The sequence below is a fragment of the Microcebus murinus genome, chromosome 3 (genome assembly GCF_040939455.1).
Source record: "Microcebus murinus isolate Inina chromosome 3, M.murinus_Inina_mat1.0, whole genome shotgun sequence".
Lineage (NCBI taxonomy): Eukaryota > Metazoa > Chordata > Mammalia > Primates > Cheirogaleidae > Microcebus > Microcebus murinus.
In genome coordinates, this window is record NC_134106.1 from 19,892,297 (window position 1) to 19,907,777 (window position 15,481).

Consider the following 15,481-nt stretch of genomic DNA (forward strand, 5'->3'; position numbering starts at 1 on the left):
GAAAGGAAGAGTTAATTGATGGGGCAAAGTTCACTGTTGCCTTATTTTAAGAAACAGCCACCCTAATCTTCAGCAACCACCATCCTCATCAGTCAGCAGCCATCAACATCCAGGCAAGACCCTCCTCCAGCAAAAAAGATTATGGCTCACTGAAGGCTGATCATCAGCATTTTTAGCAATAAAGCATTTTTTATTTTTTAATCAAGGTATGTACATTGCTCTTTTAGACATAATGCAATAAAGCAATATGCATTTTTAGCAATAAAGCATTTTTTATTTTTTAATCAAGGTATGTACATTGCTTTTTTAGACATAATGCTATTGCACACTTAATAAATAGACTACAGTAAGTAATAAACATAACTTTTATACGCATTGGGAAACCAATAAATTTTCATGACTCACTGTATTGTGATTTTTGCTTTATTGTGGTGGTCTGGGACTGAACACTCAGTATCTGCAAAGTATGCCTTTACAAGTATTTGAGACAGATTTGTTGGATCAAATGGCTGGATATGCTACAATGGAGAACAAAAGTAGAGGGAAAAAGGAAAAATTTCAAAATGCAGGTCATACTCTCCAGAGGGAGATTTGTGTGTAAAAACAGACGTAAGAAAGCTCAATAGATTTCTCCTTCAAGGGGCTCAAGTTGAAGTCTGGGCTCAGCAACTAGTAAACTATGTAATCTTGAATATGTTATTTTATTACCCCAACCATTAGTTTCCTCACTTGTAAAATAAAAGGGTCAAAGTAGGTGTCTGAGTGGTCCCCTACAGTTCCATTATTCTAGTCTCCCCAGACAGCTTTCCACTGTTAGTCCAGGCAGACTTGCTGCATCAAAAGTTTAATTAAATAGGGTGCTAAGAGAATTGGGATTATTTCTTAAAGCAGAGATGGCAAATTAGCTGGTAAACTAGAGAAAGCTATTAGTTTAACATCACTGAAGCCTCAGAAAGTTTCTCTGAATTCAGTTGTGTGCCTCAGCGGAAGCAAGGCTGGTGGCAAGTAACAGGCCCTGCCATTCCTCTTGCAGTCCTCCCTCTGACGCTCTACTCTGAGGTTGCTACCTCACATACTAAGCAGACTTTCCTGCCTCAGCAGGCCCTTTGGGGCAACCTGTCAAGAGAACTGGTGACAGCAGATGCTTTGATGGAGGACAGGCACCAAGGATTTGAGGAAACCAGGGATCGTACTTCAATACGTATATGCTGAGCAGAGGTATACTTTGGTCAACTTGGGGCTTAGAAAGATGAAGGTGGCTTTGGTCTCATCAAAAAAGGAGGGCTTGTAGCTACTTGGGTGGCTGAGGCGGGAGGATCCTTTGAACTCAGGAGTTCAAAGCTGCAGTGAGCTATGACCGTGCCACTGCACTTCAGCCTGGGTGACAGAGCAAGACCCTGTCTCTAGAAAAAAAAGATTAAAAAAAATTTTTTTTAAAAAGAGGGTTTGAGCTACAGGCAGCAAATATTTGCAAAAAACAAGAGATCAGGGCTATTTCAGTGAAAAGATACTTCAGAAGTGATGATTTCAAGGAGTTTCTACTAATTATACTTCTATGTTTATAAGCTGTCAGGAAAAAAAGCTATTGCAATTTCAGGTTCCATTAATAGGCATCTAGTGTCTAATGACAGAAAGTAACAGAAATATTAGTGTTTTTCACTAGTTAGACAATATCTGGAATGTTGTATTCAGTTCTCAGCTCCACATCAGCTAACTAGAGATCATCCACAAAGGTTACCAACTAGGAATGCTGACAGGTCTAGCTCTGCAGGAATAAAAAATGTTTTACCTAGAAAAGAGCAGACTCACACTATTAGAAAGGCTCTCTTATAGAAGCACAGATTCAGTACATGCTGCTTCAAAAACAAGGCCAGCATCGGTGGTGAAATTCAAAGGAAGGCATCCTTCATAAAGGAGAAGCTGCTAGGCCAGGCATGGTGGCTCACACCTGCAATCCTAGCACTCTGGGAGGCCGAGGCGGGGGATCACTTGAGGTCAGGAGTTCAAGACCAGCCTGAGCAAGAGCGAGACCCTGTCTCTACTAAAAATAGAAAAAATTAGCCAGGCGTAGTGGTGTATGCCGGTGGTCCCAGCTACTCAGGAGGCTGAAGCAGGAGGATTGCTTGAGCCCAGGAGTTTGAGGTTGCTATTAGATAGGGTGACACAACGGCGCTCTAGTCCAGGCAATAGAGTGAGACTCTATCTCAAAAAAAAAGGAGAAGCTGCTAATATAGAATTTTTAAGTCTGCGAAGGATAAAGCTCATGAAGCAGTAAGACTCCCATGACTATAGATATTTATTCTCCAAACTCTTATAATCTGTACCACTGAAAACTCTCCTGAGTATTATATTATTCCTGGAGTCCCAACAACCTGCATAACTTACTCATCCATCAACTCTTAGTTTAAATGTTCTTCCTTCAACAGGACTTTCTGGGCTCCCAGATAAGTTAGGTGTGGGTATTAAGTGCTCCCAAGCATTCTGTCGTTTAATTATGTTTCTTCTCTAATATATTTATGTTCCATGAGGACAAGTGACCATGTATTTCCAATGTCCAGCAAAGAAACTGGCATACAGTTATCTGTGAATGAATGATGACTACTAATGAGGAATGCTGCAGAAAGAAATCTTACAATGGGCAGGAGTCTGGACCACATTAATTCTCAGGCACCTCCATTTACATGACTTTGGTCTAATCTAAGATCTACATAGCATTTCTGGTAGTAAGAATCTATGTCAAATTTGTGGTAAACTAGAGCTACATGCCTTTTTCACGGACAATATTCTATACTTGTGAAATTGATTTAACCCACTATAAGACTTTACATTTAAAAGGAATTCACTTAATCTAAATATTTGGGTATATTCACAAGGTGGAAGATTAAACAGCCTGTTTACTCTGGGAAGATGGAGCAGGTGTACTTTTTCCCTACTCCTCCTGCTAAGTACAAATAAAATCCAAGACATTATACATAAAACATACACTAAAAAACCTCTGAAAGGTGACAATGAGGCAGTAGATAAGCAAGAGACCTTAAGACCCAAGGAAGGATGTGATGTGAGTTCCCTGACTTTTCTTTTGCTTTGTATATCCAAGACTTGGAGCTGAAGAAGTACAATCAAAAATGCCAACAGGTGCAGAAAAAAGCCCTGATAAAAGCCAGATCTCTCTAGCCAAAGGACAAGGAGAGGGGCAGCTTAGCAAGATAAAAAAAAACTTTAGACTATAACCACTCTATTCCAGCCAAATATCTCAGAAAAAAACTGTCTCCTCATCCCCGCTCACTCCATCAAAGGCTCACTAGAAATTTTAGAACTAAAGAATAATGGAAATAAAAAGCTTAGAGGTTGGGCTCAACAGCAAAATAGAAGGGGCAATAGGACAGAATTAGTGAACTATTATAGAAGGCAGAATAACAAAAATTACCCAATCTAAAAATCAGAGAGAAAAAAAAGACTTGGAAAAAAAAAAAAAGAACCAAGCCTTAGCCTGTCCAACTTAGCCTGTTGTACTAGAACAAAAGATCAGAATCCAGAAAGGAGAGGAGAAACAAGGGGAGGCTAAAAAAGTATTCTAAGAAATAATGGCTTGAAAAAATTTTTAAAGTAGCAAGAGATACAGATTAAACCTACAGATTTAAGCAGCTGAGAAAATCCCAAACAGGATAAACCCAAAGAAATTCAAGCCAACACATACCAACCTCTAAAAACTAAAGACAAAGAAAACATCTTGAAAGCAGCCAGAGAAAAAGACACTTCTCCTATGGGAGAAAAAAAAAAAACATTCCAAATGACAGCAGATTTATCATCGGAAGCTATGGAGGCCAAAGAGAAGAGGCACAATATTTTTCAAGTACTCAGAGAAAAGAACCAACCCAGAAGCCTATACCCAGCAAAAATATTCTTCAGGAATGCAGGGGAAATCAAGACATTCTCAATCAAGCTCAATCAAGGAAAACTAAGAAAATCTGTCCCCAGCAGACCTACTCTAAAGAATGGCTAAAGCAAGTTCTCTAAACAGAAAGGAAATGGTAAGAGAAGGAACCTTGAAACATTAGGAAGGACAAAAGAACAGAGTAAACAAAGTGAATATGCTTTCCTTCCCTCAAGTTTTCTAAATTTGCTTAGTAATCTGTTTGATAGTTGAAACAAAAATTAAACACTGTCTAATATGATTCTGAATGTGTGCAGAGAAACTATTTAAAACAATTATATTATAAATGGGGAATGATAAAGGGACTAAGAGGAGGAAAGGTTTCTATACAACAAATTTTAAAAATGATAACACCAGTAGAATGTGATGTTATATAAAGTAATAACTAGAGCATCTACTGAAAAAGCTATACTGAGAGATTTATTCAAAAACACTATAGACAAATCAAAATGGAATTCAAAAAGTGTTCAAGTAACCCACAGGAAGGCAGGAAAAAGCAAGCTGAGAAACAAAAAACAGAGAATTAAACAGAAAACAAAAAATAAAATGGTAGGCTTAACTCCTGATGTAATGATTATATTAAATGTAAGTGACCTAAATATACCAATTATAAAACAGAAATTGCCGTAATAGATTTAAAAAGGTGATCCAACTATCTGTCATCTACAAGTCACTTCAAATATAATAATATAAGCAGGTAGAAAGTAAAAGGATAGAAAAAGATATATCATGCAAACACCAATCAAAGGAAAGCAAAAGTGACCATATTAGTATCACATAAAGTAGATATCAGAGCAAAGAAATTGATCAGAGATAGAGAGGAACACTATATAATGATTAAATTATAGAATGAAGACATGGCAATCCTAAATGTGTATGTACCAAACAAAAGAGTTGCAAAATATGTGAAGCAAAAAGTGATAGGACTTAAAGGAGAAACACACACATCCACAATTATAGTCTGAAACATCAACACCCTCTGTCAGCAATTGCTAGGCCAATTAAACAGAAAATCAGCAAGGCTACAGAAGAACACAGCATCATCATTGACCAAAAGGATATAATAGATATTTATAAAACACTCCATCAACAACAGCAGAATACACTTTCTTTTCAAGTGTCCACAGAACATATATCAAGATAGACCATATCCTGAGCCATGAAACAAACCTTAACAAGTGAATTAGAACTGTAGAGTGTGTGTTCTCTGACCACAATGAAATCAAACTAGAAATCAGTAACAGACAAATAACAGGAAAATCTGCAAACACTTGAAAATTAAACAACAATCTCAAGGGAAATTTAAAAAAATATATTGAACTGAATGAAAATGAAAATATATCAAAATTTGTAGGACACACTTAAAGCAGTTCTGAGAGGGGAATATGTAGCATTAAATGTATGTATTAGAAAAGAAAAAAGTCTCAAATCAATAATCTAAGCTCCCACCTCAAGAACTTGGAACAAAAAGAGCAAAATAATCCTAAAGCAAGCAGAGGAAGGAAATAATAAAGAGAAGAGCAGAAGTGCAACAGCCAAACTCATTTTCCTCAGGGAAAATGAAAAAGCCCAAGAAGGAAAAACAAAAAGAATGGCCATGAAATTCACTTTGGGATTATTTAGGATTTATAAGCAGGCCAAAGTAAACCATGTGGGGTTGCTTTAGCTTTTTCTGGAGAAAGAAGACACATGACTAGGAGTGAACAGGAAAGATCACTCTAGTACCCTACTGTGAAAGAAGTTACATCACTAAGTTCTTAAGCCCAAGTATAAATGTAATTATTCTTTCACATTTTGGACTAAAGTATGAAGTAAAAAGCAAAAGACCTCTGAAAGTTAAAATGTCTTATCTAAGTGTTTGAAACATTAGCAATGAAATTTCCTATCCCTGTTTCGGGGGATAGCATGCAAGATCAACAGGTTATCTATGAAGACTCAGAAGGTAAGCCATAATCATGAGCTAAATTTACCTAATTTTACACATAGTTTGAATATTGGTTGTTTCAGATAATTCTGGATCTTTTCCCAAAATCACCAATAATATTGGTTTTTTCAAAAAGTCTTTCTTACCTCATAGAAGAAGGGATGTCCAGCCATATCAAAGATGTTAACTTTGATTTCTCTGTCTCTGACTTGTACCCTGAAATGTTCAAATGCAAACAATCCCAAAAAGGTCATGGTTTCTACATTCACATTAGTAACATTTATATCATTTAGGAATTTCAAAAGGGTATGTGTGTGATATTTAAAAACGACTTTCTTAGTGCCTTTTCTTGATCCCAGACAATCTTTACAATAGCAGCCAGCATCTTGGCAGATGATCCTGCTTCCTTATTTCAAGAACACTGAACCCACTTGGAGTAGGTACCCCCATTTACTCTCACCTTCACCTCAAGATACTTCAAGCCACAAATGGTAGCTATTATTTGGCATTAGGAAAAATTGATTTGGAATAAGTAGGAGCAAGACAAAGGAAAACAAAGTTTTATTTCACTTAGTCAGAGACATCTTAACTACTACCAGGGGTTACCGAGCAGTAGAATAGCAAACATGTTTGTTAATGATGTCTGAATTTTCTTGTGATCTTTATTTGAGCAAAAGCAATAGTCAATTTGTTTTCAGAAATTTAAAAATAAAGAACAAAAGGGGAAACAATAACCATTCATATGAGAATTAACTACTGTTAACATTATGGCATATTTGTTTCTCATCTATTTTTTAAAGAAAAATCACTACTGAAAAATAATTAATGAATATTATAAATAATTCAAACACTAAAGAAAAATACAAAGAACTACAAAAAAAACCAAAGAAAAACATTTAAAAGTTATTCCAAACCCTAACATCTAGAATAACTTTCATTAATATAGATGAACATCACTGCAGATTTTTCTATGCATAGATAAAATTGATAAACAAATATCCTTATAAAAATGGGATTATACTATTTTAAAATAAAAAATATAAAATTTACTTTTTTATTGAATTTAACAAAAGAAGAAGAAACTGAAGTGAACTGGGAGAATTACTGAACTTTAAATACAAATGTTTCCTCAACATAAGAAATATTTCCTAAAATATCCCTCCTAAAGTTAAGAATAGAGACTATTAACAATAAATTAACAGATTAGAGTCATTATGTTTTATAAGTAACATGTTTCAGGTTTAGACAGCATTGATATGACTCCTGGTATGGAAGACACAGAGCACATCAGCACGTGCATGTCTCACTGTCCCTATACTATCTCTGAGTTTATTTATTATTATTCCCTGTTTATAGCATTCATTTTCTGTTCTGAAATCATAATTACTACAGTTATTTCATATTACTTCTATGTTTAAATCAAGCTAAACATTAATCATCTTATGATTTCTTCATTACTGAGTTATCTGCCATATTTCATCAATTGTAAGGTACATATTTGTTTTCATTTTAACATCTGTAAAATCAGAGAGAGTATGAGAAAAGCAAAGCAAAACAAAATAATAACAGAACTTGAGAACATGTGGAGAAGATCTGGTCTAATAATTTACAGTAAAAAAATTTACCTTAAAAAGACAGCTGATGGAACCTAGAAAGTCTATAAAGTCAGGAAATAACGCAAATATGTTCACATGTTGAAAACCAAAAGTCAATTTAATTCAGAAGCCAGACAGAGGAAATTACTTAAAGAAAAATGGTAATTTCTTAAATCAGTGCTGTCTTAAGTGTGGTCTGAAGACCATCTGCATCATAATTATTGGGAGGGGTGTTATCGAAAATGCAGATTCCTGTGCCCCACCTCAAACCCAGTAAATCAAAATGTTAGAGGGTGGGCTACAGTAATCCGCATTTTTACAAATGCTACAAGTAATTTTAAACACACTGAAATCTGAGGTTTACCATATTTAAAGCAAAAAGACTGGAATGGATATTTATTGTTTTGACTTTACAAAACAGCACACCCTCTTCCTTCTCTTAATTGTGGTTCATAGGGCTTCTGCCATCTTATGGATCCCACTGTTAGCCACAGCTGATCTGGGGAAAGGTACCAGTCCCCACTTGGGCTAATCAAAATTTTCCCTGGGGCTTCTAAATGTAGGATATTAGTTTTAGTCCAGCTCTAGAAGTAAAGTTAAAAGTGTGAGTGTCAGAACTGCTGGCAGCTGTGTAGAGGAAGCCCACTTAAAAGACTGAAGCCAACAGGTACAGAGGGAGACAGATGTAATCAAATGACCTGTCTGTATTCTGTACTGGTTCTAGCCATCTCTGATGCCCAGCTGCATCATCCTTGTAATTGGATTACATGAATTGATTGATATCCTTTTTCTTTTATTTTGCTTGAGTTGGTTTGAATAGGTTTCTGTCAATTTTATCCTCCTGATTCATCAGGGGACAACCATCTTTTCCAACAAATTTCAGCCAGAAACAGAATATTCTGTTGAATAAACCACAGACAGTCCTATGACATAATATGTTCTTATTTCTTAATAAATAAACTAGCTACTTATATGAATTCAAAACAAAACTGCCTTAAATAGAATATCCTACCACAACATTGTTGAAATCCTATGCCTTGAAGTAGAAAGAGAAAAGGAAAACTAGAAAGAAAGAAATGTAGATTTCAAATGAAGAACTTCATATATTTCATTGCCAAGAGCTCCAATTTTCATTCTTCAAAGAAAACTTGCAAAAATACAGTTGAAAAATGATACTATAATAGTATTACATAGAACTCTTGGGTTTTTTTACTTTACCACATACTTGAGCCCCTTTGATTACAGTCATGAAAGACGCACCTGAACTTGACTCTGCCCTTCACATAATTGACATTCTGCTAGATACACCCCACCACTTTGGTCTACCTTCCTGAATATTGCCCTCATATTCTAATCTGGCAAATCTGCTCTCTAGATATAAGCATCTTACCTAACCATATACATGTGTTGAGTATCTACTAGACATAAGCACTATGCCAAGCACTTGGAGAAACTTTATACTAGCAGGAGACATTAAACATATACAAATAATAATTATACTGAAAGCAATTTATGATAAGTACCATAAATAGCATCAAGAACTTTAACATTTTTTTTTTGAGACATAGTCTCGCTTTGTTGCCCAGGCTAGAGTGAGTGCCATGGCGTCAGCCTGGCTCACAGCAACCTCAAACTCCTGGGCTCAGCAATCCTACTGCCTCAGCCTCCCAAGTGGCTGGGACTACAGGCATGCGCCACCATGCCCAGCTAATTTTTTATATATATATTTTTAGTTGGTCAATTAATTTCTTTCTATTTTTGGTAGAGACGGGGTCTCGCTCAGGCTGGTTTCGAACTCCTGACCTTGAGCAATCCGCCCGCCTCAGCCTCCCAAAGTGCTAGGATTACAGGCGTGAGCCACTGCGCCCAGCCTAAGAACTTTAACATTTCTGTCATTTGCAACCAAAGAGTCCTGACTAATAGAGGGGGTGTTCAGAAGGCCTCATGGGAACAGTAGAATTTTAGACCTTGAAGAGCTTGGCAGGTGGAGAGATGAGGGGAAGGCACATTCCAAGTGGACAGAATGAATAATGGCACTGAGATAGGAAAGTATGAGGGCAGCAGTTCAGCGTGGATGGAGAGTAAAGTGTGTAATAAGAGAAGAGTGAGCACTAAAATTCCATGTTTAAGGAGTGTGCTATCTACCCCAATTCTACTCTATGGTTATTTCCTGCTAATTGAATCCTAGCTCCCAAGCTTCATCACCCACTCTTGATTCACCTCCACATAAATTCCCAATTAGACCCAACTTTACTCTTCCCAGATCATTTACACTGGATTCCAATAGACTATGAAGATCATAAACCAATAAGGGAAGTTTTCTGATTGAAAATTTTCCACATATTTAGAATTTTTAGAGAGAATATTTTAAAATGCTCTAAAAACACACCTGCTGATAAGACCTACTTAAATAGAAACATATTTTCTGAAAAGCTACATATGTCAGTTAGGCTTTGTGTTGGCATTCATCCTTGTAGACTCTACACCCAACACAAGGCCTGGTGAATGGAATGTGCTCAGTACATGGACTGAATGAAGGAATGATATGATCACTACATACCTGTCAAGGTCTCTTAATCCTATCTTTCCCAATTTATCTTTAAGCCTCTGTTTCAAGATTATCTGTGTAAGTGCACTGATGCAAATATAGATCATTTTAGAAAGAGTTCTGAATTCCTGTGTAATTTACAAGCCCAGGGAAACAATATACTCACTTTGTGACTCCATAGTCAATTCCAATTGTTGCCAGGTATTTAGACACAAATCTCTTCTCACAGTATCGCTTTATAATACAGCTCTAAAAACGTAAAACACAGGCATTTAGTAAATACACATTGGGGAACACACATAAAATTAGTATATTTCTTCATTCACCACTATGAAAAAGCATTTTGAAAAGTCAAAACTATAAAATAACTAAAAGAAAGGCTAAAAGCAAAGATTTTAAAGAAAAATTATTTTAAAATTCTTCTCCTACTATTAAATAGAGATATATTATCAGTATAGTTCACAATACTGTGCTCTTTTCTTTTAAAGACCTCTTCTATTCTTACACTTTCGATGATACCACCAAAATATCTGTCTAACCTTGACCTCACTCCCAAGATCAGACCCCAATCTCCAAATATCTATTAGACTAGTTTCTACTTAGATGTCCTGCTGTTACCTCCAATTCAACATGTCCAAATATGAACAAGAAAGCAACTCACCCTGCTGATATCCTAGTTCTGTTAATAATACTACCATTTTCCCAATCACAAAGGATCCAATTATTGAAGTCATATTTGATTCTGATCCTTTCTAAATCATCTTTTGAATGTTTTTTCCATTTTCCCTTTCATTCCAATTCCAATTGATAACACTTTGATTTAGGTCTTCATCATTTACTCCTAGACAACTATAGAAAATTCATTATTGGTCTTTCTGCCTCCTTCCCCTCCCAACTTCAATCAACACTGCACACCATTATTTCACTTCCCTAACTCAAAAATCTTCAGCAGCTTCTCTTTGCCAAGAGTTTGTAATCCAAATTTCTTTGTCCTTTATTCAAGGTCCTCCATAATCTAGCCCTAATCTATCTTCTGTGTCTAAACTTTTCTGTATAAATTCTCCATTTCTACAAAACTCCCAGGACCCACAACTTCCTGACTTTTGTTATTTCTTTTCTCTCTATTTGTAATCAGCTTTCTCTTTTCTTTCCAAATCTTACTTATCTTTAAGGCCCAGATCAAATTCTGAGCACCCAGATTATAAGTGATCTTGCCTGCATTTAAACTCTTCCATGTGTGTATGCCATGCATCTGAACTCCTCTAGCACTTTACATGTATACTATTATATATACCACACACATACATGCACACACCACACTATGTATTTTCCATTAGTCATATATTGCCTGGTATTGTCAGTTAATTTTTTCTCTTCTGCTAGACAATAAACTACTTTAGGCATGCATCAGTATTTTACTACCTTATAGCTCTTGCAGCAACAATTAATAGCTCAGTGTCTTTCAGAAAGCAGGGATTTGATAATTACTAAATAAACATAAGTAAGCATCAATCAATTTAAGAGAAGCTTGGACTCTTTCTGATTTTGAATGGTAAAGAAAAACCAATTCTAAAGGACTTATATATTAATAACAATTCTTAGAACTCATGTAACTTATAATTCATTTGAAATGCCTATAATGGAGTTTATTTTGTTCAAATCCTTTCCTGATGAGCCTGGATCTAAATTAATTAGACAGCATAGTTCATTTAAAAAGTATTTAGTAAGTTCATTGTGAATTGAAGGAAAAACTTCTTTGGACTGACTACTGCTAAGAGGCTACATTTTTAAAAACACTTTATAGCTTGAAAATACTTCTCAAAATGTTTTCTCTTATAATATCATAGAAAAATAAAGCCTTTAAAAAATTTTACATAAGATTAAGGGACCTGGAAGTCCTTTGACTCTGGTATGCTAACTAAACTGCTTATGAAGATACACATTTAAGTAATAGTATTAATAACCAGTTCCTATAACACAAAGAGATAGAGTGCCTGTTCCTTAGGATCTTACAAGTTAAAGTAAATAACAAATACAGAGGTAACAGATGAAATTAAATGAATACAAAACTAGACTAACTTAATATTAACTATGCAGGCAATTTGATTTACTTAAATACATCTTTCAAATATAGAATACTGATAATGAATACTGACAGCATTCAAATGTTGGAAATAAACATATGGTATTAATCAACAAAATAAAAGCATAAAATGGAAAGGCAAGCTGATAAGACATAGATAGTGATTTGAGCTGTTGGATTAAAAACAAAATAATCTTTTTCTGAACCTACACAAAAAAATACATATTCATGCATTTAACAAATAGGTGAGTTTGTAACCCATGCTAGACAGTGTGTTAAGTGCTGGGATATGAAGGCAGGATCAAGTTTTTATAATTTATTGGAAAAGAGAGGAACTAAATAATTATAAAACTAAGTCTTTAAATTACAATTGTGATAGTGCTCTAAAAATTATAAGAGGTAATATAATAAGAGCCTAACATTTTACTTTTCAATGAGCTTAGAAATATATGTACTAAAAATGGCATTTTATCTGAGTGAGATTAAAAACACATCTCTTTCCACACAAAAACTTCTACATGCTCACATTAGCACTATCCATAATAACCAAAAAAGTAAAAACAAGCCAAATGTTCATCAACTGATAAATGGATTAAAAAAATGTAGTATATCCATACAATGGGATATTATTCTGCAATGTGAAGAAAGGAAGTACTGATACATGCTACAACTTGGATGAACCTTGAAAATACGCTAAGTCACAAAGGACTATATACATAATACATGATTCCATTTACATGAAATGTCCAGAATAGGCAAATCCCTAGAGACAGAAGGTAGATGAGCGGTTGCCTCAGGTTGGGGATTTGGGGATAATGGGGACAGACTGCTAATTGGATGGGATTTTGGCGGGGATGATAAAAATGTTCTATAATTGATTGTGGTGACAGTTGCGGAATTCTGTGAATGTACTAAAAACCAGTGAATTGTACATTTTAAATAGGTGAATTGTATATGAATTATATCTCAATGAAGCTTTTATTTTTTTTAAAGATCCCCTGGGAAGAAAAAGGGGCTTCCTAAGGGCTTAACCCCCTGTATGGCGGAATCTTGAGATTTCTGTGTGGTCTTTGTTTATATCCAACTCAACTTTCTGCATTGGCAGTCAACAAACCCCAAAGCCTCAAGCCAGTTTTCTCTCAGTGGTTCTCTGTGAACAAAAAATAAAAATAAAAAAATAAAAAAAAAAAAAAAAAAAAAAAAAGAAATTTTTCTTCATATAGGTTGTACCTATTTCATGTTAAGTTTAAACCTAGGTACTTTATTTTGGTTGTTATAAATTAAAATTATTTTTCAATTATGTATTCCAATTTATAATTTGGATATAATAAAGCTATTAATTTATGTGTATTAATTTTGCATTATTGAATATTCTTATTGTTTCTAATAGTTTTTCAGTTAATTCTCTTTGGGTTTCCAGGTAAACAATAGCATCATTAGCAAATAATGATAATTTTGCCTTCTCCTTTCTAATATTTTACATTTTATTTCTTTTTCTTATCCAACTGAATTGACTAATAAATCTAGAACAGTGTTAAATAAACGTGACCATGGTCATTTTGAGCCACTTCTAGTGTTGCGTCATTAGGCATAGTAAAATTACAAAAGTGAGACATGCCCACTTAGCAGTTTAGTATATAATCTAGAGGCTTTTTCTTTTAACACTTGGCACACAGCTGACATTCAACAAATGTGTACTTTCAGTGAATGCTATACTAATAAGTACAGATATTTTAGCATAGGATCATACTAAATACAAACAAAAAACATTAATAAATATTTACTGAGCATCTTTTGTGTGCAGGGTACTGGCCTAACTACTCGCGTTAACATCTCTTTCCCATTTAGGCACTGGCTGGATTGATTTGACAGCATACAATGATGGAAAGAGCACTGTAATGGGTGTGTGAAGACTCAGGTTCTAATCCTGTCTCTGTCACTGATTTGATGACCTTGGGAGGTTCTTGACCAGCAGCTTCCACTTACCCAGGAGAATTTGGATGAAAAGGAGGCAGTCTTAGAATTCAGTTGGGGAAAGACCTGGGTCATCTCTGGCCCCCTGGCCCACCATACTAACAGAGGGTTTATAGCTGATACCCAAGAGATGGAGCAGACAGAAAGGCGGTGGAACTAAGGCTTCTTTGAGAGAATGGGTGTGGGAACACTACCAGAAATAAAAAGCAAAACAAAATAACTCAGGATCCTCGCCATCCATTGCACCTCCCCTATGAAACGTCAGCTTCAGGTACGCTCTCTTAGGATGGGAATGTAGATTCCGGGCAGCTGAGCACCATCCCACTAATCTCAAATCCTCACACGCGCCCCATGAAGTTCCATCGCCTTCCAAACACTGCTGGGGGTAACTAAACTTTTACTCTCCCCCTCTAGGTCCTGAACGGGCCATCCAGAACACAGATGTGGTATGTAAGCCGACGACCCGACGTTAGGACCTAGGCCTCCTTACGCTCTTTGGAGTATATTTAGGGGTTAGAGGCCATCCCCGACACCTTCCGGAGAGTGACGTCAGTGGAGGAGGGGGCAACACAAAGGTCAGACAGGTCGGATAGTTCTCCTCGCGGAGCCGCACCCGCTTTGAGAAGACCTGGGCCTGTTCGGGGGCGGGGAGGAGGCTGGGCCCCAGGCTGTTGAGTGGCCGCCCTTCCAGCCAATGGGCATGTCGCACCGCCGCGCGGAGTCCCGCCCCTCCCGGCGCGCTGTACTCACTTTTCCCACTTCGGCGTTGCCCATGGAGATGACTTTGATGCGAAGGGACTTGCCAGGCTCCTTCCGCTTCGGCATGTTGGCCTCCATTGCCCTAGCTCTCTCGGGGCCACCCGCCTAGCTCTCTCCTTGTGCGCCGCTGGCCCGTCCCTCAGGCCTCCTCGTCCAATGGCGGAACCGCTGCTCTCGTCACTACCTCGGCTCCGCGGCTCGCCATCCCAGCCGCTGCCCCGCAGCAGGCGCGGGCGGTTGGGAGCGCCGGGAGCCGGGGGAGGGAGCCGGCAGTCTCGCGATGCTAGAGCCCGGCGGCTGACGTCATCACTCGTCCCCGGAGTCGAGGCTCGGGTTACCTGTTCTCTGGGGTCGCGCGACGAGCGTAGAACGTCTCCCTCGACAAGAAGGCGGTGTTGGGCTGTGGCAGGGTTTACGCTTTGTGGAGAGCGCGGTCTTGTTTTCAGGGGTGCAAGGACAGGGCATTTGCTGCATTCGCAGCCGAGTGGTCGATATTTGTTGGCTGTTCGGGGCAGGTCTGGTAGCATCTGGAATTATGAGTTAGATCAAGGCCCAGCCACACCACAGTCCGTTTGGGGGTGTTTTTTTCTGTATTCTTCTTTGGTCCCTTGGGCCCGTCTGCTGCCGCTCTCCCCCTCCAATATTGTGTTCCTGTTGCTCGAGC

At 37.2% G+C, this 15,481-nt stretch overlaps 1 protein-coding gene across 2 annotated transcripts in view; it reads right to left on the bottom strand.

Annotated features, from left to right (window-relative positions):
* Positions 1-15,096, bottom strand: part of DNAJC27 (DnaJ heat shock protein family (Hsp40) member C27) — a 32,817-nt gene extending 17,721 nt beyond the window's left edge. For both annotated transcript variants that reach the window (XM_012788122.3, XM_012788123.3), the window contains exons 1-3: positions 14,809-15,096; positions 10,168-10,250; positions 6,005-6,074 (exon numbers count right to left, since the gene is read on the bottom strand). In XM_012788122.3, coding sequence (XP_012643576.1) covers positions 6,005-6,074; positions 10,168-10,250; positions 14,809-14,895 — 240 coding nt within the window. In that variant the 5' untranslated portion in view covers positions 14,896-15,096. The remainder of the gene's footprint in view (positions 1-6,004; positions 6,075-10,167; positions 10,251-14,808) is intronic.
* Positions 15,097-15,481: the final 385 nt, after the last annotated feature.